This window comes from Athene noctua, chromosome 3 (assembly GCF_965140245.1).
Source record: "Athene noctua chromosome 3, bAthNoc1.hap1.1, whole genome shotgun sequence".
NCBI lineage: Eukaryota > Metazoa > Chordata > Aves > Strigiformes > Strigidae > Athene > Athene noctua.
In genome coordinates, this window is record NC_134039.1 from 87,997,608 (window position 1) to 88,023,753 (window position 26,146).

Below are 26,146 nucleotides of genomic sequence, written 5' to 3' on the forward strand. Positions count from 1 at the left end.
CTCACCCTGGCAAGGCCGTGTGGTGATCCCGGCAGCGGGGAGGTTGGGGCTGTGCAGCAGAAGGTCCCCGCGGTGTCCTGGCCACTCTCCTGCCCCCCTCACAGAAGACAGCTGCACGTCTGCCGACCCCAACAAACCCCCCGCAGGCCCGGGGAGCCGGCAGCCCCGCAGACCTCGAGCAGCTCTGCCCAGCCAAAACACAGCCCGGGAAGGGCTGAAACGCTCCCCCACACCACTAATTAGAACAGGACCTCAGTCTAAGAGTGCTCTGCTGGGAGCAGAGCTAATAGCCCCCTCCCTTCGTCTCCTGGTTCAAGGGTCTCACACCCGAGGCCGGCGGCAGTTCAGGGCAGACACAGACACGTTTTTACTGGGACAACCGCCACGGCTGGGGGTGGGTTTTTAGACTCCCAAAACCCGCTACTGGCTTTTGAGTGAAAGCTGGACGTTTTGCCGAGGTCTGTACTAGCCCAAACACGAGCATGTTCAGCTCAGTTCTCTGGCCTGTACACTACAGATGAGATTTAAAATTAAAAAAGGGAGCGTATAAGTCCGAGAAATACAACTCATTAACTGTGAGCTCCTTCCTCTTCAACGCCTCGCTGCAATTAACCACTTCACCTCGCAGCACTGTCCATCTTCCCTAAGCGAGTCTCGGGTGACTCTGGGAAGACGTGTGGCATTTATCGTTCCCTTCTAAAACTCAGCTTTCCGAGCCCCAAAACAAGGAGCACGAGAGCGCAGCGCTCCGCAAGCCGCAGGGCAGCCGGGCAGGCACTAACCGCTACCGACCGCCACCGCTCCCAGGCTGCCGACGTCCGCCGCAGCTTGACGCAGGAGGCCGAGGCGAGGGCGCAGAGGGAAGCGCTCAGAGGCCCCGGGGACAGCCCTCAGAAGCGAGGCGAAGACGGTTCAGCCACTAAGCATCGCCCCGGCCCGCCGCTCGCTCCCGGAGAGGCCACAGCATCCGCTGCCGGTAGGGGGGACACCCACCTCCCGCAGGCAGAGTCCGACCCCAGGGCACCGAGGGGGGAGCAACTCCTGCCCGCTGCACTGCTACGGGGTGCTGGGACAGCATGAGAAGACACTTGCAATAATAATAATAATAATAATAATAACAACAACAACAAAACACCCCACCACGTGATCAGTCACTACTTCAAAAATCCTCAACACCCCGCTCCAGGCTGCCCGCCTGCTCGGGAAGCGGCGAGCGGAGGGATGGGTGGCGGGTGCCGGGGTCTGCGCTCAGCGCTCGCGGCCCGACGACCGCTCAGAGCGGTAACGAGGCTCCCGGCCCCAACGACCCCCCAGGAAGACTCAAAGCCCCGGCGAAACGGGCGCTGCGAGGAAACAGATCCCCCCTCCTCAGCTCCGAGCGCACACTGACAACAACCCAGCCAACGGCCTCCTCCTCTGCGAACGTGCAGCTCGCAGAATAGACGCTCTCGGTGTGCATGCTGCAAGAAAGTCCTGATTTTAGGTAAATTTAAGCTCATTCATAACGCTGGCAAAGCTCATTTCTACGTGAGGCAGAAGAAAGCACGACGGAAAAAGCCCCCAAAACGCCAACAAATAAACCCCCGTGACCAAGACAACCCGCCCCAGCACCTGAAGACAAGCACAGACGTGGGCCGGGGACAGACGGACGAGGTTTATAACCAAACCCGGGGGTCGGGAGCTCCGAGGCAGCGGCGTGAGCCGAAGCCCACCGGGCAGGGCACCGCGTCCCCGCCCGAGGGGGCCGTGGGCTGCTCGGGGCGGAGGGGGGCGCAGAAACCCCCCCACCCCAAACCCACGCCAGCCGCCGCTTCCGGAGCGGTGACGGCCCGACGGTGGCTGGGAAGGGTTGGAGGTGGGGGCAGGCCCTAAAATTACCGAAACTGTAATTTGGCAGAACTACGCGCAAACGATTCTGGCTGCCGGTGGAGAACCCCGGGGACGGGCCCGCTGGAGCTGCGCAGCCCCAGCGCCGGGGCTTCTCCCCCCGGGCTCGCTGTGAGGGGAGTAACCAGCCCGGGGGAAACGGCCCGGGCCCTGCCCGCCACGGGGCAGCCCCGCCGGCTGCAGGCCCCCGCCGGCCGCTCCCCGGTACCGGCCGGGCCCCCCGCCCCCGGTCCCGCCCGCCGGCCCAGCCGGGCGCCCGCCACGTCGCGCGGGCGCGGCCCGCATCCCCGGCCCGGGCCCGCACCGCCGGCCGCCGCGGTCCCGCGTGGGCCCGTCCCCCCCTCCCCGCCCCTCACATCCCCCCTCCGCCGCGGCGCCGCCCGCGCCCCTCCCCCGCGGCGGGTGACAGCGGTCGCGCCCCGCCGGCCCCGCGCCGCGCCCCGCCGCCGCTCACCGCGCTTGCCGGGGTCGTAGCCCACCAGGACGAAGTAGTCGGCCAGGCGGGCCATGGCGGGGGCGGCGGCCGCTCGCCGCGCTCACAGCCCCGCCGCCGCCGCCGCGCTCCCCGCCCGCCCGCGCCTCCCGCCGACCGCCGCCATCTTGGCCCCCCTCGCGCGGCCGGCCCGGGCCCGCCCGCACTGCGCATGCGCCGGCGCCGCCGCGGGGGGCGGGACCCCGCAGCCCATTGGGCGCGCCGGGAGGGGCGGGGCGGGCGGGCGGGGGCGGGGCTAAGGCACGGGAGTTCCCCCGCGGCGGGGGGGGGGGGGCGGCCACGGGCGTGCGGGGACCCCCGGGGTGCGGGGACACGCGTGTGGAGGGGCCAACCGAGCGTGCGGGGACCCCCGGGTGTGCACAGACCAACACGCATGTGCACAGCCAGGCGCGTGCAAGGACCCTGGTGTGCACGGACACGCGTGTGGAGGGACCCCCGGGGTGCCAGACTGACACACGTGTGTGGCGGCCGACTGAGTGTGCACAGACCCCTCAGGTGCGCAGGGACACCCGGCTGTGCACGGGCTGACACGTGTGTGCACAACCAGGCATGTGCGGGGACCCCCGGGTGTGCATCGACACGTGTGGAAAGGGACTCCCAGTGTGCACAGACACACGTGTGCAGGGGCTGACCAAGGGCGCACAGACCGACACGCGTGTGCAGGGACCACCCTCAGTGTGCACAGACACACGTGTGCACAGTCAGGCACGCGCGGGGACCCCTGGGTGTTCAGGGACAAGCGTGTGCAGGGACCACCCATGTGTGCACGAGCCCCCCCAAGTGTGCACAGCCCCCATGGATACTCGGCCCACTGGTGCGCACCCCCCGGCGGTGCCCATGCACCTCCCGTTTTGCACAGCCCCCCCCGGGAAGGACGGGACCCCCCAGGGCCCCGGCAGATTTGGGATCTGTGGGCGCAGTGACCCCGTCCCTTGCCCCCGGAGGTGGCGGGGGGACACGGTGCCAAGTCCCCGCCGGCGCGGCCAGGGCCAGGATCGGGCCTCCGGGCAGCCGGTGCCGGTGCCCACCGGGGTGCTGAGGCCGGGGGTCCCGCCGACAGCCCCCACCGACACCCGCGTCCTGCCGTCGCCCCGGCACAGCGGGGGGGTCACGGCTCGCCAGAGGCACCGGTGGCCGCGTGGCCCCGCACAGCCCTGCGGCGGCAGCCCCCACTCCCGGCGTGGCCGCCCCATCCGGTCCCGTGCCCCCCCCGTGTGCTGGGGCGCTTGGCCGGGGGTCCCGGGCCAGGCCCCGCCGCGTGGGTGCCCGCGGCCGAAGGGCGGCGAGCGGGGCTGGCGGGCACAGGCCGCGGCACAGCCGCTGCCGCAGCGGGGGATGATTCATCGGAGCAAATCCCCGTTCCCACTCCCACACGCGGGAGCGGGACGTGGGGTGCGTGCGGGATGGGGGGGCAGCTCGGCACCGCCGGGCACCGATGGGCAGCGGCGGCCGCGGCTCGGCCCTGCCTGCAGGCAGCTGCCGGCCCGGCCCGGCCCGGCTGTGCCAAGCCCGGCGGGCAGCAGCTGCCCCCAGCCCCCCGCACACGGTATCTCCCCCTCCCCGGTGCCCCCGGGGTGCGCGGGGTGCAGGGCACGGACGGCCCCGGCACCCCCCACGGCGCGGGGTCCCCGCCGTGCTGCCATCCCGACGGCCCCGGCACCTCCCCGCCGTCACCGGCCGCCGTGTGCGGGACACGAGCAGCTCCGTGGGACCCCCTCCCCACGCCGGGAACCCCCCCGGGGTCCCCCCGGAGCCCCACTGCCAGGACCGGCACCGCGCCCCACGTGCGGGGCGGTGGGGGGGGCACCCTCCCCGAGGGTAAATCGGGGCGAACCCCGGGTGGTGTTGGGGGACCCCTGGGCACGGCGGGAGGTGCCGTGGGCCCTCCGCTGCGCCGTGGCGGGACGAGCCGCCGGCATCGGCCCCCCCACGCCGGGCCAGTGCCCGCTCCCGGGCAGCCCCGTGCCGCGGCACAGCCCCCACCGCGGGACAGACCCACGGTCCCAGGGCACCGGGGACCCCCGGGGACACCGGTCCCACGGTGCTGGGGCAGCGGGTGCCCGGTGGCACCGGGCCGCGGGCGTCCTCGTGCCCGTGCCCAGCCCTCGGCCTCTCCGGGGTTTGCGCTGGGGTTGCTGCGGCTCCGCCAGCCCTCCAGCGCCGTTGTGCCGGGGGGTCCCTCCCCAGTGGGGTGTCCCCACGTCCCCACACCCCACGCACGGGGCCAGGGGATGCGCCGAGGCAGCCGCCCCCCACCGGGAGCCAGGACGGGCAGCGGGTGACAGCGGGGACGCGGGACCGGAGCGGGACATGGGGATGAGCTGCCCTGGGGGCACCCAAGGGTGGGGGGTGCGTGGGGTGCGCCGCGCCCTGTGCTGGGTGGAAGGGGCGTGTGCCGGGACCCTCCCAGGGTGCCGCGGGGGTCGGTGCACAGCCCCGGCTCCCTGTCTGCGGTGTCCCCCCGGCACGGCCACAACCTCTGGGGTGGGTGACAGGGGACCAAGGTCCCCATCCCTGTGGCAGGGGGTGCCCAGGCTGCACCCGGGGGCCGGGGCCCAGAGCTGCCCCCACGGGGAACGGCAGAGCCGGGAGCGGGTGCGGGGGGAGGGACGGACCCTGAGCACAGCCCCCGGCCCCGGCAATCCGCGCCTGGGACCCCCAGCCCACGTGCCGTGGGACCCCGCAGCACCGGCCCCGCACCCCCGGCTGGGTCCCGTCTCACCGGTGGCGAAGTGCCCTCGCCTGCTGTCCTCGGAGCTGCGCCCCTCCGTGGGGCGCTGGGGACACTGAGGACTCTGGGGATGGTGGGAGCACTGGGGATGCCAGGGACACTGGGGATGCTGGGGGCACTGGGAACCCTGGGGACCCTGGGAACACTGGAGATGCTGGAGACATGGGGGACACTGGGGACGCTCCCAGTGGTTACAGGGCCAGCGGACGCGTTTCTCCCCTCTCCCAGCTCTTTGTGGCTGTTGCCCGCAGCAAAGCGCCCAGCGCCCTCAGCTCAGCCCCGGCGGGGGGGCCCTGCCCCGGGAGGAGCTGGGGGGGGCTCTGCCCTGCACCCCCTTGTCAGCTACCAGCACCCGAACCCTTCACTTGGGTTTCCCAGCCAGTTCCCCCCAGCACCCCCCAGTGCCCGCACAGCTCCACTCCGTGGAAGGAAGGGGGGGGCTCAGCCACCCCGCGGGGGGCTCTGCCGTGACGGGGGGGCTCAGACACGATCGGGGGGCTCTGCCATGCCGAGGGGTGACGCCACGACCTGGGGCGAAGCAGCGCCCGTGCGGGGGGCAGGAAAGCCCCGGGTGCCCCGGAGACCCGCAGCCACCGCTCCTGCCCCCTCCACACCCCTCCCGGCCGTGGCGGGGGTGCGGCCCTCCCCGCTCCTCTGCCACGCACCTGCCGCCGCCCCGAAGCGCTTTTTTGGCGAGCGGGAGCCCGGAGCTGCTGGTCCCAGCCCCCGCCCCCCCCCGGGGCCGCAGCCAGGAGCGATTAAGCTCATTGAAACTCCGCGGCTGCTTCCCACGGCTGGAGGCTCCGGGAGAGCGGGAGCGGGCGGGGGCTGCCGGCCCCCGCGGGACCCCGCACGGCCGGGCGGCGCTCCCGGGGCGGGTCTGGCCGTGCCCCGGCCCCGGGCCGAGCTCGGGCACCGAGTTACCGGACGCAGCGGCGGCGCTGGGCTCTGCCGGGGTGGCCACGGGCCGGCGGCCAGTTCCAGCCCGGCCGGGCGGTGGGGCCGGACCCGGGGTCCTTCTCAGCCCCGGGAGCGGCGAAACCCCGAGGGGCGTAGGGAGACGGTTCTGCCCTGGCAGCGGGACCCCCGGGGCTCGGCCGCGGGCCTGGGCAGCTGGGGGGGGCTTGTCCCTGCCCCTGCCCCGTTCCCCGCTCCCTCTCCTGCCCCTGCTCCAGGGCAGCCCCCAGACCCGGGGGGGGGGCCGGGGGTCCCAGCCAAGCCCCAGCCTCCCGCTCCCCCCCTGCAGCGTGGGAAGGGGCAACTGCAGAGAGGGCTGCTCCCCCCCATAACCCCCATTAAGCAAACACTAATTAGCCAGAGCTTCCCCCCCCACCCTGCCCAGGCTCGCTGACCCCAGTGACCCGGGTTTGGCCCCGGGGTGGCAGCGGCTGACACCGCCCTGCACCGGGACCTGCTGGAGGCGCCGGGGGGTGAACTCCAGCCCGGACCCCCAGCCCCCCGGGGCTTTCCTCAGGAGCGGCGGCGTGCCAGAGGGCTGAGGGGTGACATCGCACCGCGGGGTGACATCCCACCCCAGCAGGGCCCGTGGGGACACTCTGAGCCCGGGACAGCGGTCGCGGGTCGTGCCGGGGTGTCCGGCCCCACCTGCCCCCGCCCGCCGCGGTGTTTTCCTGCCGGATTTGCCCCCTCCGGGACGATCCAGCCCGGACCGAGCAGGAGGCCCCGACGTGCCGTGGAGATTCCCCGCGGGGAGACGCGCAGGGGGTCTGTGCTGCTTTGGGCCGGCGCTGGGCCCGCAGCCCCGCTCGGTGGGGGGGGGGGGGTGTCTGTCCCCGCTGCCCCCCCCGCCCCGAGATCAGGTGCTGCCGCAAATCCCCCGCGCGGGCCGGGCTGTTTGAAGCCTTTGTGTCCTGATAATGCGGAAGAATCCCAGCGATTCCGAGCACGCGGAGGCCCCCGGCCCCTCGCCGTGGGGGGAGCGGGCGGGGAGGGGGTGCAGGCACCCCCCGCCTGAGCTGCGGACCCCAACCTGGGCACCCTGGGGTGCTGGGGACTCCCCACCCCTTCCCTGGGGACACCCAGACCCTGTCTTGGAGCATGAAGCAGGGGTGGGGGGGTCCCTACGAGGTGGGCTGGTGGGGCCCCCCCCTGCTGAGCTCCGGCTGGAGGAGCAGCACCCCGAGCCCCAACGCCTGCCACCCCCCCCCCCGTGCCCCCCCCGGGTTGGGTGAGCTGGTTCTGCCGCGGGGGAAGGCCGGGCCTGGTCTGACCTCTGCGGATTTACATTCCGTAATTGTTTTAAAAGGCCCCATGTGATGCTTCAAAACACCAAACCGACATCAGCCCCGGGAGAAGGTGCGTGCAGCCGCACGTCCCGGCCAGCGGCGCCTGCCCTGCGCCGCTGCAGCGCCGGGGGGGGCCGGGGTGCTGCCCCCCCAAGGGACAGGGCTGCTGGGCAGCCTGGGGAGCAGGGACTGGATGAACTGGGGGCACTGGGCTGTACTGGGCTGGGAGGGAGGGAGGCAGGACGCGGCCTTGCCCCTCCAGCCTGGCTTTGCCCCCCAAGAGTGGGGAGCAGCGGGCGGAGCTGGGGGGCTCTACCCCCCCCCAAGTCCTTGGCACGGCAGCGGGGTCAGGGTGCAGGACGGGGGGTGCGGGGGTGCCCCTGGGGACGGGCCCCGCTGTCGGGGCGCTGTGCCTGGCCCCCACCGCGGGCACCGGGGCTGGGGGTACCCTAACCCCCCACATCAGCCCCAGACTCTCTGGATGGCTGCCCCAGCCCCAGCCCATCCCAGCCCCGCCGGATGGTTCCCCCCAGCCCCCTCCCCGCCATGAACTGCTCCCCCAGCCCCCCCCCGAAGTGCTCCGCCAGCCCCATCCCGTTTCCTCCGGACGGGTCCCACAGCGTCACCCCAGCCCCCCCCCGGACAGCTTCCCCCCCCCCCCGTCAGCCCCCCCCGAACCCCCCCCCACCGCGGCTCCATCCCTCCCCCCCCGGACGGTTTCCCCCTTCCCATCCCATTCCGGCTCCGGGAAGCGGCGGGGCCGGGGGGGGCGGTGCGGGACCGGTGCGTGTCTGCCCCCCCCCCCCCCCCGTGGCTCCTCCCGCGCCGCTCGGCTCCTCCTCGCCCGCCGCCCCGCGCCGAGCCCGGCGATATTTAACCTGGGCCGGGAGCAGCACCGACACGGACCTGAGCTGAGCCTCGCTGAGCCGAGCCTAGCTGAGCCGAGCCGGACTCCAGCCCCCGCCCCCGCCCAGGTACGGCCGGGACCCTCCCGGGGCGGGGGGGGCCCACACCGACCCCGCGGGCTGCGGGACGGGACGGGGCAGGGAGCGCCCGGGGGGGGGCAGCGGGCGGGCTGGAGCCGAGCTTAGCCCCGAGCCCAGCCCCGGGCCCGGCCCAGCCCCCGCCCAGCCCCCGGCCCCTCTCCTCTCCCCGCAGCCCCCGGAGCCGCTGCCCCGGCCCGGCCCCGCCATGAGAGCCCCGGCCCCGGTTGCGCTGGGTTGCATCAGCTTGGTGCTGTGTCTGCTGGAGCCGCCCTGCCTGCCCCTGCCCGCCGGCCGCTCGCCCAAGCGCAGGTGAGCCGGGACCCCGCACCGCGCCCGCACCGCGCCCGCACCCCGGCTCCGGGCCCGCTGCCCGCACCCCCGTGCAGACACGGCGGGGGGGCTCCGCCTGGGATGGCTCTGCGCCCCCCCTGCCCGCACCTCTGCCCGCACCTCTGCCCGCCGGCCGCTCGCCCAAGCACAAGTGGCCCGGGACCCCGCGCCCCCCCTACGGGTACGGGCAGGGGGGCTCTGCCTGCAGTGGCCCTGTGCCGCCCCCCCCCGCCCGGGACGTGCCCCCTGCCCCGAGTGGGGGGCTCGGTGCCCACCGCCCGCTCCCCCTGACCCCCGAGGGGCTGCCCCTCCCTCGGGGGGGGGCTCTGGGGAGTGGGGGCTGCACGGAGGGGTCGGGCCGGGGGGGGGGGGTGTGTGTCCCTGGGCACCATCTCTGGCCTCGCCCCCCCCGGACCCCAGGTCTGTCTTTGCTGTGTGTCCCTGTGGCACCGGTGGGGGCCCAGGGGTGGAGGGTCCCTGACCCCCCCCCCGCACCTCGTCCCGCTGGGAATGGGGGGAGCGGTGCTGGGAGGGGGCGGATCTGGGGGGGCGCGGGGGCCAGGGTGGTACCTGTGTGCTGGGCAAGGGGGGGTGAGGGTCGGGCAGGGGTCTGGCACAGGCTGCGATGGAGAGCGTGAGTGTGCAAGAACCTGCGTGTGCAAGGCGAAGGGGGGCCCGGGGGGGGCCCGGATCCCCTCCCGAGGGGCCGGAGGGAACCTCCTGCGGGCACCGTGTGTGTGTGTGTGCACACGCGTGTGTGCGTGCACGGGCTCTGCGTGTGCATGTCGCCGCTTGAGGAGCGGGTTTGGGCCGTGCCCAGCGCCGTGGGGAGCCTGTGCCAGCCCCCCCCCCCCGCCTGCCCCCCCCCGCCTGCCCGGTGCCCGCGGGGGGGCCGTGCGAGGGGCCACGTCCCGCTGTGGGGGCGGCCGGGGGGGTCCCGGGTGCCCAGGCACGGGCTGGGCACCTCCTGTCACGGCTGCGGGGTGGTGTGGGCCGGGGGGGGGCGGGCAGAGGCCTAGGGGGTCTGTGCCAATGTGGGGGTGTCCTCAGGCTGGACCCCCCCCGCCCAGGAGCCCGCGGCCCAGGCGTGGGTGCCCGCAGCCGGGAGCGTGGGTGCAAGGGCCGTGGGAACGGGGGGGGCTGAGGGGGGCGCCGGGTCGGGGGGCGCCCCTCGGCGAGGGGAGCGGGGCGGCAGCGGTTCCCACGGGACCTTGGCCGGGGTGGGCACACAGGGATGGGGGGGACGTGGGGGCTGGTGGCCCCGGGGACACTCGCGGCGGGAAAGGAGCCGGCGGCCCCGTCCGGGGAGCCGCGGCCCGCGGGGCCACCGGGGCTTCCGGGCACCGGCCGCCTTCTGTAAACACGTCCCGGGACGGGAAGGGGCAGCGGGCGCTCGCCGCCCCCCCGGTGCTTCCCGTCCCCGCAGGCCCGGAGGAATTTGGCCTCTGTCCCCCGCGGCCGGTGGCCAAGCGGCGTCCGGCCTCGAGCCGGCGGTGCCGGGATGTGCCGAGAGCCCCCGGCGGGACGGACGGACGGACGGATGGACGGGGGGGTGAGCGCGGGGCGGCGGGTGCTGGCGGGAGCCTGCGCTGGGGTCACGGCACCGGGGGGTGTGGGGACACGCGTGTGTGTGGGGACACGTGTGTGCAGGGGCTCCAGTGCGTGTGCGGGAACATGCATGTGTCTGAGTGTGGGGACACGCGTGTGCCTGTGTGTACAGGGGTTATAGAGTGCGTGCTGGGACACGTGTGCAACTACATGTGTGCAGGGACACGTGTGTGTGCAGGGGCTGTAGTGTGTATGGACATACGTGTGCCTGTGTGAGGGGTTATAGTGTGTATGGGGATGCGTGTGGCTCTGTGTGCAGGGACACACGTGCCAACATGTGTGGGGACACGCGTGTGCCTGTGCAGGGTTATAGTGTGTACAGAGGCACGTGGGGGGACGTGTGAGCAGGTACACGTGTGTGCCTGCATGTGTGGGGGTTACAGAGCATGTCCATGTGTGCACATGCTGGGACACGCGTGTGCTGACGTCTCAGGGGTCAGCGCGTGTGTGTCTGCACCCCCCGGGCCGTGGGTGCTCCCGTATGCGGGCATGAGCGTCTGTACGTGTGCGGGGACACGCGTGTGCCTGCGTGTACGAGAGCAACCGGGTGTGTTCGTGGGTAGTGGGGGGGTGTGGGGGTGCACGGCGGGTGCCGGTGCGTGGTGCCACCACGCAGGGGTCCCGTCACGGGTCATGTGTCCCCCCCCTCCCCGCAGCCACCCCGGGGCCACCATGTGCCCCCCAACCCCCCGCTGCCGCTGTGGGGTCACCGGCTCCTCCGTGGCCAGCACCGGGGGGGTTCCCCTTTGTGCCCCCGAGGGGGTCCTGCGTGGGGGGGCAGCAGGTCAGGGGTGTCCCCCCCACCCCGGGGAGCTTGGGGACCCTGCACAGGCTTGTGGGGCTGGCGGGGGGGGGGGGTGTGTGTGTGTGGGGACAGGGGTCCCCTCTGCCCAGGGAGCTCCGAGGGATGGGGGGGGCTGCGGGGGGGGCCACGGGGGTGGGGCTGGGAAGGGGCCGCAGCGCGACACCGCAGCGGCGAGTGCGTGTGCGGCCGCAGGCACCGGCCCCCTTCCTCCTCCTCCTCGTGGCCCCCCAACACCCCCTCCTGCTCTGCCCGCTGACCCCGCTGCCGTTCTCTCGCAGGGACCCCCCGGACCGGAGCCCCCCCCGCGATTCGCTCCCCGGGGCCCACGCGGGACCGCAGCCCCCCCCCGCGCTGCCGCCGCCGGCCGCTCGCCCTCGCCACCGGCCGCTGGGCCCGCGCCTCGGCCCGAAGCTCGCCTCCCGCCACGGAGCCCGGCTCGCCCCCCGCCACAGACTGCCGGCCCCCCACCACGGAGCCCGCTGGGGTCCCGGCCCCCGGCCCCCCCGGGGCCGCCGGCACGCGCAGCTGCTGCGGGTGGGCTGCGTCCTGGGCACGTGCCAGGTCCAGAACCTGAGCCACCGCCTGTGGCAACTGATGGGCCAGTCGGGGCGCCAGGACTCGTCCCCCATGAACCCCAACAGCCCCCACAGCTACGGCTGAGGGGTGTGGGGGGGGTTGGTCACTGCACCTGGCCCCGCGCTCCCCCCGCGCCCCCCCGGCCCTGCCCCGCGGGACCCCCCCACTAAAGCGCTTCCAGAGTCAGACGTGGCTCCTCCTGCACCTTTCTGGGGGTGCTGGGTGCCCCCCCCGCCCCGGGCAGAGCCCGGCCATGGCCCCACCAGGGACACGGGGCCCGTGGGAGCAGCCCCGCAGAGGGGGGGGTCCCGCGCTGTCACCGGAGCCCCGCGGAGCAAAGAGGACGGTGGCCCGTGGTGGCCCACGGTGGCCGGGGCTGCCGGCGGGTCCAAGGGGCGCCGGGGGATCCTGCTGACCGCAGCAGCGCCGGCGCCTTGTGCAAGAGCCGGGGGGGCCGAGCCCCTGGCCGCGCTCCCGCCTGACTCAGCACCTCAGCACCCTGCCGAGGCACCCCACGGCTCTGCTGCGGCACCCCGCGGCACCCCACGGCTCTGCTGCGGCACCCCGCGGCACCCCACAGCCCTGCCGCAGCACCCGACGGCTCAGCAGCAGCACCCCACGGCTCCCCACAACTCTGCTGCGGTACCCCATGGCACCCCACGGCACCCCACAGCCCCACTGTGCCACCCCACGGCAATCCCCAGCACCCCACTGTGCCACCCCACGGCTACGTGAGGGAGGGTCCCAAGACCAGGGTGTGGGGACCCCGCTCCATCCCAGCTCCCCCAGCACCTTCCCCACTCGGGGGTCCTGGCTTGACACCTCGGGGGGGCCCTTCCCCGGGTGGAGGCTGTGGGGTGCTGCGGGGGGCCCTGTGCTCCTCAGAGGTGGTGTTGTGTCCCCCCCCCAGCCCCCAGGGACATGGGGACTGGGTGCTGGGGGGTGCCGGGGGGTGCCGAGTCGTCCCTGAGCACAGGGGAAGGGCCGGGGTCCCGCATCCTGCTCCTGTCCCCTCCTGCCCCCCCCCGTGCAGCCTTGGCCACTCGTGGGCAGGCTGGGGGTGGCCCCTGGCCCCCCCAGGGACAAGTCGTGCCCCCGTGAGCTCAGTGGGGGACGGGACGGGAGGGGGTGGCGTCCTGCAGACAGAGGGGACCCCGGGGATCCCTGTCACCCCACACCATGAGTGTCGGTGTCACCCCCGGTGCTGCCTCAGTCACCGCCCCGGCCCCCCCCTCGCGGGCGTTTTGGGGGGGTACACACGGATCCAGCCCTCTGTGGGGAGGGGGGGGGCAGGGGACCCTGGCCCGTCGGCACTATGATCCCCCCCTGCCAGGACCCTCCTCCATCCCGGGAGCACCCCCATACCCCCTTGGGCCCCCCCTGCCCTCAGCACCCTTGTCCCTCCTGGGAGCAACTTCATCAGCCCCCCAAGGAGCACCCCGCCCCCCCAGAACACCCCCTTCCCCCCGAGCACCCCCATCCCCAGGAGCACCCATCCTGTCGCAGCAGTGGGTGGGGGTGGGGGGAGCACCCCTGGGTGCCCCCCAGGCTGCAGCAGGCCCCCACTGGGTGCCGGGGCCGGATCCTGCCCCGCAGCAGCACCGGAACTGGGCCGGGGGGGGCATGGCTGCGCAGAGCAACGCCCCCCCCTCTGCTCGAGCGAAAAGTCTGATCTGTGCAGAATAAAGTGTGCGAGGAGGGGTCACGTCTGGTGGCGGGGCCGGGCCGCGTTCCTATGGCGGGGGGGGGCACGGGGGGGCGAGGGGCTGCTGTGGGCAGGGCACGGGCACAGGGGTCCCACGGCCACCTGATGGCACCCGGTGGGGCTGGTGGGGCCGGGCGGGAGGAGGAGGAGGAGGAGGAAGCTCAAGGGGAGATGTATCAGGGTTCCCATGGAGGCTGCACCCCCAGTACCCCCAGTACCCCCAGTACCCCCAGTACCCCCAGTACCCCCCGGCACTCTGCCTGCTCCTGCCTCTGCCCCAGCACCCAGGAACCGCAGGGGAACAGGAGCCGCCCGGCCATGGCACGGCTCGGCACGATGAACGGCACGGCACAACACGGCACAACACGGCACGGCACAGCTTGGCAGGACACATGGCATGACACACAACACGGCACAGCATGGCTTGGCACGATGAATGGCACGGCACAACATGGCATGGCACGGCACTGCTTGGCTCGGCACGGCTTGGCACAGCATGGCATGACACAACACGGCACAGCACAGCTTGGCTCGGCATGGCTTGGCACAGCATGGCATGACACACAACACGGCACGGCGCTGCTTGGCTCGGCACAGCATGGCACGGCCTGGCGTGGCACAACATGGCATGACACAACATGGCATGGCACAGCACGAAGTGGCATGGCACGGCTTGGCTCAGTGTGGCACAACACGGTACGGCCTGGCATGGCACGGCACAGCATGATACATGTGATGCGGCACGGCACACGTGACATGGCCTGGCACAGCATGACACATGTGACACGGGATGTCATGGCATGGCATGACACGTGACACGGCATGGCACGGCACACATGACACGGCCTGGCATGGCCTGACACATGTGACACGGCCTGGCATGGCACGGCATGACACATGTGACATGGCACGGCGCACGTGACACGGCCTGGCACACATGACACGGCCTGGCACGGCCTGACACATGTGACACGGCCTGGCACACATGACACGGCCTGGCACGGCCTGACACATGTGACACGGCCTGGCACGGCACGGCATGACACATGTGACATGGCACGGCACAGCACGGAATGACACATGTGACACGGCACGGCACGGCACATGTGACACGGCCTGGCACGGCACGGCATGACACATGTGACACAGCACAGCACATGTGACACGGCCTGGCACGGCACGGCATGACACATGTGACACAGCACGGCACACGTGACACGGCCTGGCACGGCCTGACACATGTGACACGGCACAGCACATGTGACACGGCCTGGCACGGCACGGCATGACACATGTGACACAGCACGGCACACGTGACACGGCCTGGCACGGCCTGACACATGTGACACGGCACAGCACATGTGACACGGCCTGGCACGGCACGGCATGACACATGTGACACAGCATGGCACGACACATGTGACATGGCCTGGCACGGCACGGCACGACACATGTGACATGGCCTGGCACGGCACGGCATGACACATGTGACACAGCACGGCACACGTGACACGGCCTGGCACGGCACGGCACGCCGCACAACATGGCGCGCTCGGCCCAGCTCGGGGTCCATCACCGCAGGCCCCGGGCCCCGCACCACCCCGAGAGGAGCCGGGGGCCACCATCAGCCCCCCCGGGCCGGGCGTCCCCAGCTGGGGGGTGCCGCGGGGGGTACCCCGCTGGGGGGCCGGGCCAGGCTCCCCCCAGCCCCTGAGCCCGCGGCTCAACCATTAACCGGGGGCTGGTTAACTGGTGACCGATTGCCCCCGCGGGGATAAAACCGGGGGGGGCGGCAGCTGCCCCCCAGCCCCCCCCAGCCATGAGGAGCCTCCGGGAGGTGAGTACGGGCAGGGGGGACCCAGTGCCCCACATCGGGGGGGTCAGACCCCCACGTCACGCCCCCACTCCTGGGGGTCAGACTCCCCCTGGCATCTCCCCATACATTGGGGTGCAGCCCACCCCCCCAAACCTCCTCCCCAACCCGTGGGGCCCAGCCCCACAAGTGTCACCCCCCCCCCCCCCCCCGCGGGGCAGGATCGGGCCCCGCTGACCCCCCCGCCCCTCCCGCCGCAGGATGCCGCCGCCCCCCCCGCGGGGCCCGAGTCTGGCGGGGCCGGGCCCGAGTACCGGAACTACCGGGTGAGTGGGGGCAGGGGGGGTCCCGTACCCCAAGGGGGGCTGTGTGGGGGTCCTGCCGCCCGGGGGGGGGGGAATGTGGGGTGTGTCCCCCCCCGACCCCAGCAGGGCCCCCCCGAGCCAGCCGCTGTGCCGCAGGGGGGGCCGCTGCTGGACCGCGTGTACCGCACGTACCGGCTGATGCACACCCACCAGACCGTCGAGTTTGTCCGAAAAAAGGTGTGACCCCCCCCCGGGGCCCCCCCACAGCGGGGGGACTCCCCCCCCCCCCCCCTTCATCATGCATCATCACACCTTAGTGCCCCATCCCAGCCCGCTTACGGGGTCCCCCACACTCCGGGGAGGGCCCTGATGGGTTTTGGGGTGGCAGTATGGGCCGGGGGGGGTTTGTTGCCCCCCCCAGCGCCCCGTGTCCCCCCCCAGCGCGCCCAGTACGGGGGGTGCTCCCTGCGCAAGATGGCCGTCATGGAGGCGCTGGGGCTGCTGGACACGCTGGTGGACGAGTCGGACCCCGACGTGGATTTCCCCAACTCCTACCACGCGTTCCAGACCGCCGAGGGCATCCGCCGGGAGCACCCCGACAAAGGTGGGGCATCCCCCACCCCCCCAAGTCCCACGGTGGGGGTGTGACAGCTCCCCAACTCACACCCCCCCCCCCCCCAGACTGGTTCCACCTCGTGGGGTTGCTGCACGACCTGGGGAAGGTCCTGGCGCTGTTTGGGGAGCCCCAGGTGAGTGGGAGGGGGGGGAATGGGGGATCCCCCTTTTTTGGGGATTTCCCCCCCCACACCCCCCCCCCTAACCAGCGGGACACCCATCGCGCCCCCCCTGCAGTGGGCCGTGGTGGGGGACACCTTCCCGGTGGGCTGCAAGGTGCAGAAATCCGTGGTGTTCTGGGATTCCACCTTCCACGACAACCCCGACACCGGAGACCCCCGGTACAGGTGAGGCCGGACCCCCCTGGGGGGGCGCCGGGACCCCCCCGGGGGGGCGCCGGGACCCCCCCTTCCCCCAGCCCATGCCACAGCTGGGGAAGGGGCTGGGGGGGCCCAGCCGTGAGCCCCCAACCCGGCTCCATCCCCAGCACCGAGTTTGGGATGTACCAACCCCGCTGCGGCCTGGACAACGTCCTCATGTCCTGGGGGCACGATGGTAGGAGCTGGGGGGGGGCCCCCCCTCGCGGCAGGGCCCTGCACCCCCAAACAGGGCCCTGATGTGCTGGGGGTGGCTGTGCTCGCCCCCCCTTTGCTGGGGGAATTCAGGCCTGGAGCCTTTTGCATGGGGTTGGGGGGCGGCAGCCTCAGGCGGAGGGGGGGCTGTTTCACCCGTGGGGGGCTGCAGCTCTCGGGGTGCCCCTGTGTGCCCCCCCTCTCTCCCCAGAGTACATGTACAGAGTCATGAAGTTCAACAACTTCGCCCTGCCCGAGGAGGTGAGAGGACTGGGGGGGGGTTGTGACCCCTGAGGGGCCATGGGGAGGGGTTGGGGGCCCCCCCGAATTGGGCTGGCATGTGTCCCCCCCCCCGCTGCCCCCCCGCCAGGCTTTCTACATGGTCCGCTTCCACTCCTTCTACCCCTGGCACACGCACGGGGACTACCTGCACCTCTGCACCGAGGAGGACCTCCGCATGCTGCCCTGGGTGCGGGAGCTCAAGTGCGTGCTCTGGGGGGGCCACACACACACAGGGACAAGGAGGGGTCACACAGGGACGGGGGGGCTTGGCCGAGCCCCCCCGGGTCCAGCAGCCCCCCAGCACTGACCCCCAGCCCCTCACTCCCACAGCAAGTTCGACCTCTACACCAAGCAGGAGGAGCTGCCCGACGTGCAGCAGCTCCGGGGTTACTACCAGTCGCTGATCGACAAGTACTGCCCGGGGCAGCTCTGCTGGTGAGGGGGGACCCCCCCGGGACCCCCCCCGGGACCCCAGGACACCCCCCCAGCACCCCACGCTCTACCCCGGCCCCCACCGCTGTGGAGCTCCACAATAAAGCTGCTTGTCTCGCACCCCCAGTGCCGGTCGCAGCCCCCCAGGGGCCTGGAGGGGGGGGGGAAGGAGAGCAGCGAGGGCCCCTTTTCCCCCGGGGGGGGGGGCACACACACACACACAAGGGGCAGGACCCCCCCCAGCCGGTTCAGGGAGAGGCGGGGTGCTGGAATGTCAAAGGCTTTATTTAGAAAATTATTATAGGAAACCTCTGTGCTGAGGGACGAGCCCGCAGGAAGCACGCTGCAGCCAAAGCCCCCCCACCCTCCCCGCGCCAGGGCGGGGGGGGCAGTGAGCTCCGGGGGGGGGGCAGCACCCCAAATTGCCCCGGGGGCTGGGCAGAATAACGGGGGGAGCAGAGGCTGCCTGGCTGCTCAAAGCTGCTCCTGCCAGCACCGAGCATCCTCCCTGCTCCCCCCCCTTGGCCAAAGACCCCCCCGCAGGGCCCAAAATGGGGTGAGGGGGTTTGGGGGGGGCGACTCCTGGCTGGGGGGGGACACGCAGTGCTGCCCCCCACGAGCGGTGACCACGAAGGCACTGGCAGGGGACAGGGCAGGCAGCTCAGCCCGGGGCGTGGGGAGGCTGCCTGCGCCCCAGCTGGGGGTCCCCCGACCCGGGGGGGGCAGGCGGCGGGGAGGGGGGGGGCGCAGGCAGCGCCCGCAGTCCATGGGTGGAAGACGGGGCCCGGGCCGGGGGCTCCGGGCGTTATTTTCTCTTCTTGGGGGGGCGGCCGCCATCGCTGTGGCCATCATTCGCCCCCCGCGCCCGGCCCTCGCCCTTCTCCTCCGCCTCCTTGCCCTCTTTCCTCCGCACTTGCCCGTTCTTCTCGCCGCCCCCCCGGTCCGCAGGGTCCCCCCGCCTGGGGCCTTTGTGTCGGGCGGGGGGCGCGCCCCCCCGGGGCCGGCGGCCCAGGGCTCGCAGGAGGTGAATGGTGGCCGCCACCAGGTAGAGGGCCCAGAGGACGGCGGGGCCGGAGAAGGGGCGGCTGAGGCGGCGCAGGGCCCGCAGCGCCCGCGGCAGGGGGGCGCCTGCCGAGCGCCTGGGGGGGGTCTTGTCCTGGGGGGGGACACAGGAGGGGAGGGGGGGTCAGGGTAGCCCCAATGCATCAGCCACAGTCCCCCCTTGGGGAGCAGCAGCCCCCCCGAGCCCGTGGGCTCAACCATTAACCGGGGGCTGGTTAACTGGTGACCGATTGCCCCTGAGGAGATAAAACGGGGGGGGGGGGGGGGCCTGACAGCTGCCCCAGAGCCCCCCCAACCATGAGGAGCCTCTGGGAGGTGAGTAGGGGCAGGGGGGACCTAGTGCCCCACATCTGGGGGGTCAGACCCCCCCCGTCACCCACTGATGTTGGGAGGGGTCAGACCCAACCTGCACGACCCCACACCTGGGGGCTCAGACACCCCCGTGTCCCCTCCCAGCATGTGGGGGGGGGTCAGACCCACCTGCATCGCCTCACACCTGGGGGTCAGACACCCACATTTCCCCCCCCCCTCCAGGGTTTGGATCCCCACATTTCACCCAGCCCACACCTCGGGGGGGGGGCGGTGGTGGTGTCAGATCCCCCCCTGACATCTTGGGGGTCAGCCCCCACCCCTATCACCCCCGAACCCCCCTCACCTGGGAGGGTCAGCCCCCCACATTTCACCCAGCCCACACCTCGGGGGGGCCCGCCCCCCCCCGCGGGGCCGTACCTTCAGGCCGTGCTGGCCCAGCAGACTCTCGAGCGCGGGGTCGCCCAGTGAGACGGTGGGGAAGAACTGGTGGAGGAGCTGCCGCCGCCACCACGGCGCAGGGCCGGGGCTGGGGGGGGACACACACACAGCTCAGACCGTCCCCCCCCCCTCCTGCGCAGCTCCCAGCCTCGCCAAAGCACCGGCGAGTTGGGGGGGGCGAGGGGGGAACCCCCCCCAGCCGCTCACCTGCCCGGGGCGCTGCTGGTGAACCAGTACTTGTAGAGCTGGGCCCGGAGGTAGACGGGGGGGCGCGCGCTGAAGGGGTACTGGGACTCGTCGGCCTGCACCAGGCGGATCACTGCGGGGGGGGGACACCCCGTGTCAGCCTCCGCCAGCGCACCGCGACCCCCCGGCCCCCAATAGGCAGGGAACTACCTAGAGGCCCCCCCCCGTCCAGGACTGCCCCCAGGCCCCCAACACCTAGAGCCCCCCCCCGAATCTGTCCCATGGCCCCCAACACTTGGGGAAGGGCCAGAACCCCCCAGCACCTGCCCTATGGCCCCAATGCCCAGGAAAGGGCCCGGAGCCCCCCCAGGATCTGCCCCCCAATACCCAGGGAGGCACCTGGAGCCCCCCCAAGACCTGCCCCATAGCCCCCAGTGCCCAGGGAAGGGCCTGGAGCCCTCCCCAGAACCTGGCCCCTAACACCTGGGGAAGCACCTGGATCCCCCCCCCCCTCCCCCAGACCTGCCCCGCAGCCCCCAACACCCAGGGAAGGGCCCGGAGCCCCCCCAGAACCTGTGCTCTGGTTCCCAATACCCAGGGAAGGGCCCGGAGCCCCCCCAGAACCTGTGCTCTGGTTCCCAATACCCAGGGAAGGGCCCGGAGCCCCCCCAGAACCTGTGCTCTGGTTCCCAATACCCAGGGAAGGGCCCGGAGCCCCCCCAGAACCTGTGCTCTGGTTCCCAATACCCAGGGAAGGGCCCGGAGCCCCCCCAGAACCTGTGCTCTGGTTCCCAATACCCAGGGAAGGGCCCGGAGCCCCCCCAGAACCTGTGCTCTGGTTCCCAATACCCAGGGAAGGGCCCGGAGCCCCCCCAGAACCTGTGCTCTGGTTCCCAATACCCAGGGAAGGGCCCGGAGCCCCCCCAGAACCTGTGCTCTGGTTCCCAATACCCAGGGAAGGGCCCGGAGCCCCCCCAGAACCTGTGCTCTGGTTCCCAATACCCAGGGAAGGGCCCGGAGCCCCCCCAGAACCTGTGCTCTGGTTCCCAATACCCAGGGAAGGGCCCGGAGCCCCCCCAGAACCTGTGCTCTGGTTCCCAATACCCAGGGAAGGGCCCGGAGCCCCCCCAGAACCTGTGCTCTGGTTCCCAATACCCAGGGAAGGGCCCGGAGCCCCCCCAGAACCTGTGCTCTGGTTCCCAATACCCAGGGAAGGGCCCGGAGCCCCCCCAGGACCTGCCCCCCCAGCCCCTCTCACCCTCCTCCTTGCCCTGCAGCAGGCGGTACACGAAGCTGGTGAACCAGGGGCTGCTGGTGTGGGGGCCCAGGGCTGCAAACCACATCTGCCAGTCCAGGCGGGGCTGGTGGGGGGCAACCACGGGGGGGGCCCTGCTGACGTTCCCGGGCTTGTACATGAACTCGATCTCCTGCAGAAAAAAAGGACCGGGGGGGTGTTGGTCAGCTGCCGGATGAAAACGAGCCGGCGGTGTGCCCAGGTGGCCAAGAGCATCCTGGCTCATGTCAGCAGTAGCGTGGCCAGCAGGACTGGGATCGTGTGTGCCCCCCCCGGTCTTGGCACTGGTGGGGCCGCCCCTCGAATACCAGGCAGAGTTTTGGGCCCCCCACTACAAGACAGACATGGAAGGGCTAGAGAAAAGGGTCTGGAGCACAGGGAGGAGAGGGTAGGGGAACTGGGGGGGTTTAGTCTGGAGAAAAGGGGGCTCAGGGGAGACCGCACCGCTCTGCAGCTGCCTGAAAGGTCGTAGCGAGGGGGGGGGTTAGTCTTTTCTCCCAAGTAACAAGAGACGGGATGAGAGAAACGGCCACAAGTTGCACCAGGGGAGGCTGAGGTCAGACGTTGGGAAAAATGTCTTCCCCACAAGGGTTGTCAAGCGCTGGAAGGGGCTGCCTGGGGAAGGGGTGGAGTCCCCACCCCCCCAGGGGGGGTTTAAAGGCAGAGCAGCCGCAGCGCCTGGGGACAGGGTTTGGCCAGTTGGACTCGAGGGTCTTCGGGGGGCTAAAGGGCTCCCGGGGGAGGGGGCGACTCACCGTCCAGGTCTGCTGGTCGTAGCTGCCCTCCAGCACCACCTCGGGCCGCCCCCCGACCCCCGTCATCCTGCGGAACAGCCCGTAGGAATTCACCACCTGGAACCGCTCCACCGCGCTGAACATCTGGTGGATGCCGGGCCACAGCTTGCCGTTGGACTCGTAGTCAATGTAGGTGAAAGGCACCTGGGGGGAGGCACAGAGCGGCTCTGTCACGACCAGGAGCAGCTTGGGGGGGGCCCCTGTACCCCAAGACAAAGCCCCGCTGGCCCCCACTCGCTCACCAGGCTGACGGCAAACATCCCCAGGGTCGCTGTGGCGAAGACGCCCCACTGCAGCGTGGCCCAGAGCTTCCAGAAACAGCCACGGACGCAGAAACACCTGCAAGGGGGGGCAGGGGGGGAAGAAATGGGTTTCAGGGCCATCCCCTCACCTCGCTGGGCCCAAAGCAGTGGAGGGCTCAGCCCCGCACCAACCCCTCCCCACCCACCCAGCGCCCCCCACCCCATGAAGCCATTTCCAATCGTTCCTCCATGCAGGGGGTGGCCCCAGCCCCCCCAGATTGGGCACCCTGAAGAGCTGCAAGGCCCTGGGGGGGCCCTCCAGCACCCCCCCACCCTGTCACCCACCTGTACATGGCAAAGAGAATCTCCCAGGAGAGCGAGAGGAAGCCCAGCCCCACCAGCGGCAGCGTCACGGCCTGCAGCCACGTCGTGAACTCGTGATAGGTGAAGGCTGGAACGAAGGAAAACCTGTGGGGTCAGAGAGGGGAGCCCCCCGCTCCCCCCGGCAGGGTGCAGGGGGCCGTGACGTACCCACTTTGGAGTCCAGCTGCCTCTTCTCCCAGTTGATCTCCAGGCTGAAGTACTGGATGCTCCAGTAAAGCAGGAAGGCGTAGGCGCTCAGCTCCATCAGGGCGGAGAGGAGGGACCGCAGGCTGGGGGGCCACGCTGCAGCACAGCACGGCCACTGAACGCCGGGGGCAAACTGCACCCCAAAATGCCCGCGAGTGTGTCCCCGCGGTGAGAGACAACACGCTGCTTCATGGGGACCCCAGCTTGACCCCCCCCCATGGGCACAGACCCTGAATGACAGTGGCCTGTCCCCTCCCTGCCATGGGCACAGGAGAGAGGGGGTCCCCCCCACCTCAAACAGGGCTCCCCAGGGACTCACTGCTGGCGTGTCTCCTCTTGCTGCGCCCCAGCCAGCGCGCCACATGCTCCTCGTCCAGCAGAGAGAAAGCCAAAACGATGGTGAGCATGTTGAAGAAGTTGTAGTTCCCCGTGAGGATGATGAGGAGCTGCAGCAGGACCTGGGGAGGGGGCGAAGGCAGGGCTGGGGTGTCACAGTGCTGACAGCCCCGGGGGGCACCCCAGCACCCAGGGACATCCTGCCCGTGAGGGCCCATGGAGGGAGGAGCGGGTCCCCCTGCCCCCGGGGAGCCCCACCACACCCAGGGTGGGAGCCGGGGGCCCGGCCCTGCGCCCCCACCTGACTGTAGAAGGCGAAGAGCCGGAGGCGGCGGACGGGCGCGAAGAAGAGGAGGGGGACGGCGATCTCGATGACGTAGGTGGCCACCACGCTGAACTTCTGGAACCAGACGGGCAGCTGGTGGGCGAACCAGGCGCCCGGCGTGGGGATGCACTGGGTCTCGTAGTGGTAGGTGAGAGCTGGGGGGGCACGGGAGGGGTCAGTGGCGCAGGGAGGGGCGCGGGGACGCGGCTGCGGGCGGGCACAGAGCTCTGCCCAACGCGGGAGGGGTGCCAGCAGCAGCTGCCCCGCCTGCAGCTCGGGGCAACCCCCCAAAGCCCGTGAGACCCCGAAACCAGCATCGCCCCTCACCTGTGAGCCCCCACCACGTCGGGCAGCGGCTGGTCAGCTTCACCACGCCGGAGGCGAACATCAGGCGGAAGAGGAGCCACCGCACCAGCCAGAAGGTGACGCTGTCGTGGGCGCGCCAGGTCGTGCTCCGCCATTTCAGCAGGCGCAGGGGGGCCACCAGCACCGCCAGGAACCCGGCTTCCAGCAGGAGGCTGTCCCTGCAGGGAACACCGCTGTGCCCCACCGCCACCGAGCCCGCCTGGAGCCCGGGGTGCCGAGGGAAGGGGGGCCTGCCCAGCCTGAGGCTTGCCACCGCTCCCCGAAAGCTGCCAGTTGGGTCACTGCTGCCCACAGCCCCCCGGCACGGGCAACGTGGGGCTGACTTACCACTGGAAGTAGAGGAAGACCTGCCCCACCTGCAGAGAGAGGGAGCAGAGTGTGGGTTTGGCCCCCGGCCCCTTCCCCACCCCACAGAGAGAGGGAAGAAGGGCTGAGGGGCAGCTGCAGATCCCGCCTGGTTCCCCCCCAGTAGCCCTTTGCCCCCACCCGGGCTACGGGGAAAGAGGAGGACGCTCCCCAGTCAGGTGAGCTGGCTGGGCTGGGAACCAGCACACAGAATCCCAGGATCATCCAGGTTGGAAAAGCCCTCGCAGCTCCTCCAGCCCCACCATGACCCTCCCCCTGAGCGTTCCCAACTCCCCCAGATCCCTCAGCGCTGGCTCAGCCCGACTCTTCAACCCCTCCAGGGATCCCGGGGACTCCCCCCTGCCCTGGGCAGCCCATTCCAACGCCCAACAGCCCCTTCTGCACAGAAATCCTTCCTCAGAGCCAGCCTGACCCTGCCCTGGGCAGCTTGAGGCCATTCCCTCGGGGCCTGGCGCTGGGGCCTTGGCTCCAGAGACTCACCCCCCCTCTCTGCACACAGAGCTCAGCCCCGGGCACAGCAGCAGGGGGGCTGCAGGGGAGCCCTGCCCTGTGCTGCCTGGGTGCTCCTAGCCCCAGGGCTGCCCCTCCTGCTGCAGCCAGGCCCAGGGCAGCGAGGGGAGGGCGGCTGGTGCTGAGACTTTCGCTGCAGCATCACCTTAAAAGGGAGCGAGGAGAGGAAGGGCCCGGAGGAGGCAGAGCCACGGGCGCCTTGGCAGGGCACCCTCGGGAGATGCGTGTGGGAGTCACCCGGGGCTGCTTCCCCTCCCTGCCAAGGCAGCAAGTGACCCCAGAGCCCCAGCTGTCCCCCACCTCTCCTCGGGCCACGCTGCCCATGTGAGAGGAGCCGCTCAAAATGCTCTCAGTGGGGCACAGCTGTGTGCCGGGGAGGCCCTGAGCTGCTCAGAGGGGACAGGCTAACAGCAGCAGCCCCCCAGCATGGGAGAAACCCCGCTCCCACGGCTGGCACCCCGCTTTCCTGGCCACCCAACCCCGCTCCCTGCAGCCACGGGGGCTGGACGCAGCCCGAGCCCTGGCAGGAGGCACCGGGAGGGTGCCGGCACCGCCAGCCGCCCCGTAGGGCAGGGCAGGAGAGCTCCTCCCCGCGGTAACAGCCACCCAGCCCAGGAGGGATTTTTGAGCACAGGCGGTATTTCCTTCTTTAATTCGCCCGGTTTCAGAGGGAACAGAAACCCTCCTCGCCCCGCCGCCTGCGCTGCGGACTCTGACTCACCCGAGCTCCCCCGCAGGAAGCTGCCAGCCCCAGCAGCGCGGCTCAGGAGGGCAGATTCGTGGCTGAGGGGCACAGAGCTCTCAGGGGCCGCGGGGAAAGGGCCCTGGGCGGGCAGGGAACAGAGCTGCCCCCACAGCAGGGCGGGAATCAGCTTCACGGGCAAGGCTGGGAGGGTTTTATCCCAGGAAAGGTAGCAGGAACCAGCACAAGGATGGGGTTGCACGCCCCCCCGCCCTGAGCCAGGGAGGTGCCAGCACCTTCCCTCAGCTCCATGAGAGATGCTGAGCACGGCAGGAGCTCACAGAATGACGTTAATGCAGGAACGTCACCCCTCTGCCTTCCTATGCCCCAGCTCCGAACCCTCCAGGGCACCCCAGGCCCCCCTGACCCCATACCTGGTAGAGCGAGAGGTAGAGCACCCTGAGCAGGGCGAAGAGCAGGCTGTCGCGCAGGGACTCGAACAGCAAGGCGCCGAAGGAGGCGAGCACGCCGAGGAGGCAGAGCAGCTCCATCCCCAGCTCCGTATCCAAACCCAGGTGGGGGCTGAGCCACAGCAGGGTGGGGAAGTCCCGTAGTTGCTCCCACAGCCCCTTCCCGCTGAGGCGCAGCACCCTGCGGGCCGGCAGGATGCCATCTCTCCCGTACAGCCCTGGAAAAGGGGACGGTGACAGCGGGGACAAGCCCTCCCCAGCCTTATGTCTTGAGGGGAGGCAGCAGAACTGCAGCCCCCCCTGCCCAGCTGTCGATGACATGGCGGGAGAGGGGGGGGGGACCACCTAATTGCCCCTTGCACGGTGGCGTCCCAGTTTCCTGGTGAAACTGGGAGCGGAGCAGCAGTGGGAAGAGCCCATGTGGAGCCCAGCGGCTGCCAGCCCCAGCCTGGCCACGTAGGAGACGGGAAACGAGAGTCCTGCCGTGCTGCGGGCCGGGGGGAGCGGCGCGGGCCGGGGGCAGCGCGCTGCCGGGCCCCTCCGCTGAGGCCTACCCAGCCGCGGGTAGGGGTCGGGCCGCCCCCCGGCACCCCCCCGCCGCCCCAGGCCCTCCCGCCGCCGCCGTACCGGGGATCTGGACGTAGAGCGAGGCGAAGGCGGCGAGGTAGGCAGCGGCCAGCCCGGCCAGGAACAGCGACCGCGGCCGCCGCGGCGGGTCCCCCATGGCAGCGGCACCGGCGGCGGCTCCGGCGGCCCCGCGCGACCTCGGCGCGCTGCGTCAGCACGCACGGGCGTCGGCACGCCCCG

At 71.7% G+C, this 26,146-nt stretch overlaps 4 protein-coding genes across 8 annotated transcripts in view; 2 read left to right on the forward strand and 2 right to left on the reverse strand.

The window, feature by feature from the left end:
- SBF1 (SET binding factor 1) overlaps positions 1-2,492 on the reverse strand; it is a 77,868-nt gene extending 75,376 nt beyond the window's left edge. For all 5 annotated transcript variants that reach the window (XM_074903616.1, XM_074903613.1, XM_074903615.1 and 2 more), the window contains exon 1: positions 2,342-2,492. In XM_074903616.1, the coding sequence (XP_074759717.1) occupies positions 2,342-2,396 (55 nt within the window). In that variant the 5' untranslated portion in view covers positions 2,397-2,492. The remainder of the gene's footprint in view (positions 1-2,341) is intronic.
- Positions 2,493-8,208: 5,716 nt separating this feature from the next.
- On the forward strand, positions 8,209-11,850 carry ADM2 (adrenomedullin 2). Its single transcript, XM_074903617.1, has 3 exons — positions 8,209-8,331; positions 8,516-8,652; positions 11,365-11,850. The coding sequence occupies exons 2-3, from the start codon at positions 8,549-8,551 to the stop codon at positions 11,744-11,746; spliced, it is 486 nt and encodes a 161-aa protein (XP_074759718.1). The 5' UTR covers positions 8,209-8,331; positions 8,516-8,548; the 3' UTR covers positions 11,747-11,850.
- A 3,336-nt stretch (positions 11,851-15,186) lies between these two features.
- MIOX (myo-inositol oxygenase) lies at positions 15,187-17,424 on the forward strand. The gene is made up of 10 exons (XM_074901689.1): positions 15,187-15,204; positions 15,441-15,506; positions 15,642-15,722; positions 15,927-16,089; positions 16,167-16,234; positions 16,338-16,447; positions 16,588-16,655; positions 16,884-16,933; positions 17,043-17,155; positions 17,285-17,424. The coding sequence occupies exons 1-10, from the start codon at positions 15,187-15,189 to the stop codon at positions 17,391-17,393; spliced, it is 846 nt and encodes a 281-aa protein (XP_074757790.1). The 3' UTR covers positions 17,394-17,424.
- A 229-nt stretch (positions 17,425-17,653) lies between these two features.
- Positions 17,654-26,098, reverse strand: LMF2 (lipase maturation factor 2). Its single transcript, XM_074901658.1, has 14 exons — positions 25,967-26,098; positions 25,304-25,557; positions 23,639-23,667; positions 23,273-23,469; positions 22,922-23,100; positions 22,604-22,742; positions 22,246-22,380; positions 22,060-22,165; positions 21,715-21,811; positions 21,434-21,616; positions 20,643-20,811; positions 19,406-19,517; positions 19,178-19,286; positions 17,654-18,542 (listed from the first exon to the last, which is right to left on the reverse strand). Exons 1-14 carry the CDS (start codon positions 26,061-26,063, stop codon positions 18,192-18,194), a joined length of 2,157 nt encoding a protein of 718 aa, XP_074757759.1. The 5' UTR covers positions 26,064-26,098; the 3' UTR covers positions 17,654-18,191.
- Positions 26,099-26,146: the final 48 nt, after the last annotated feature.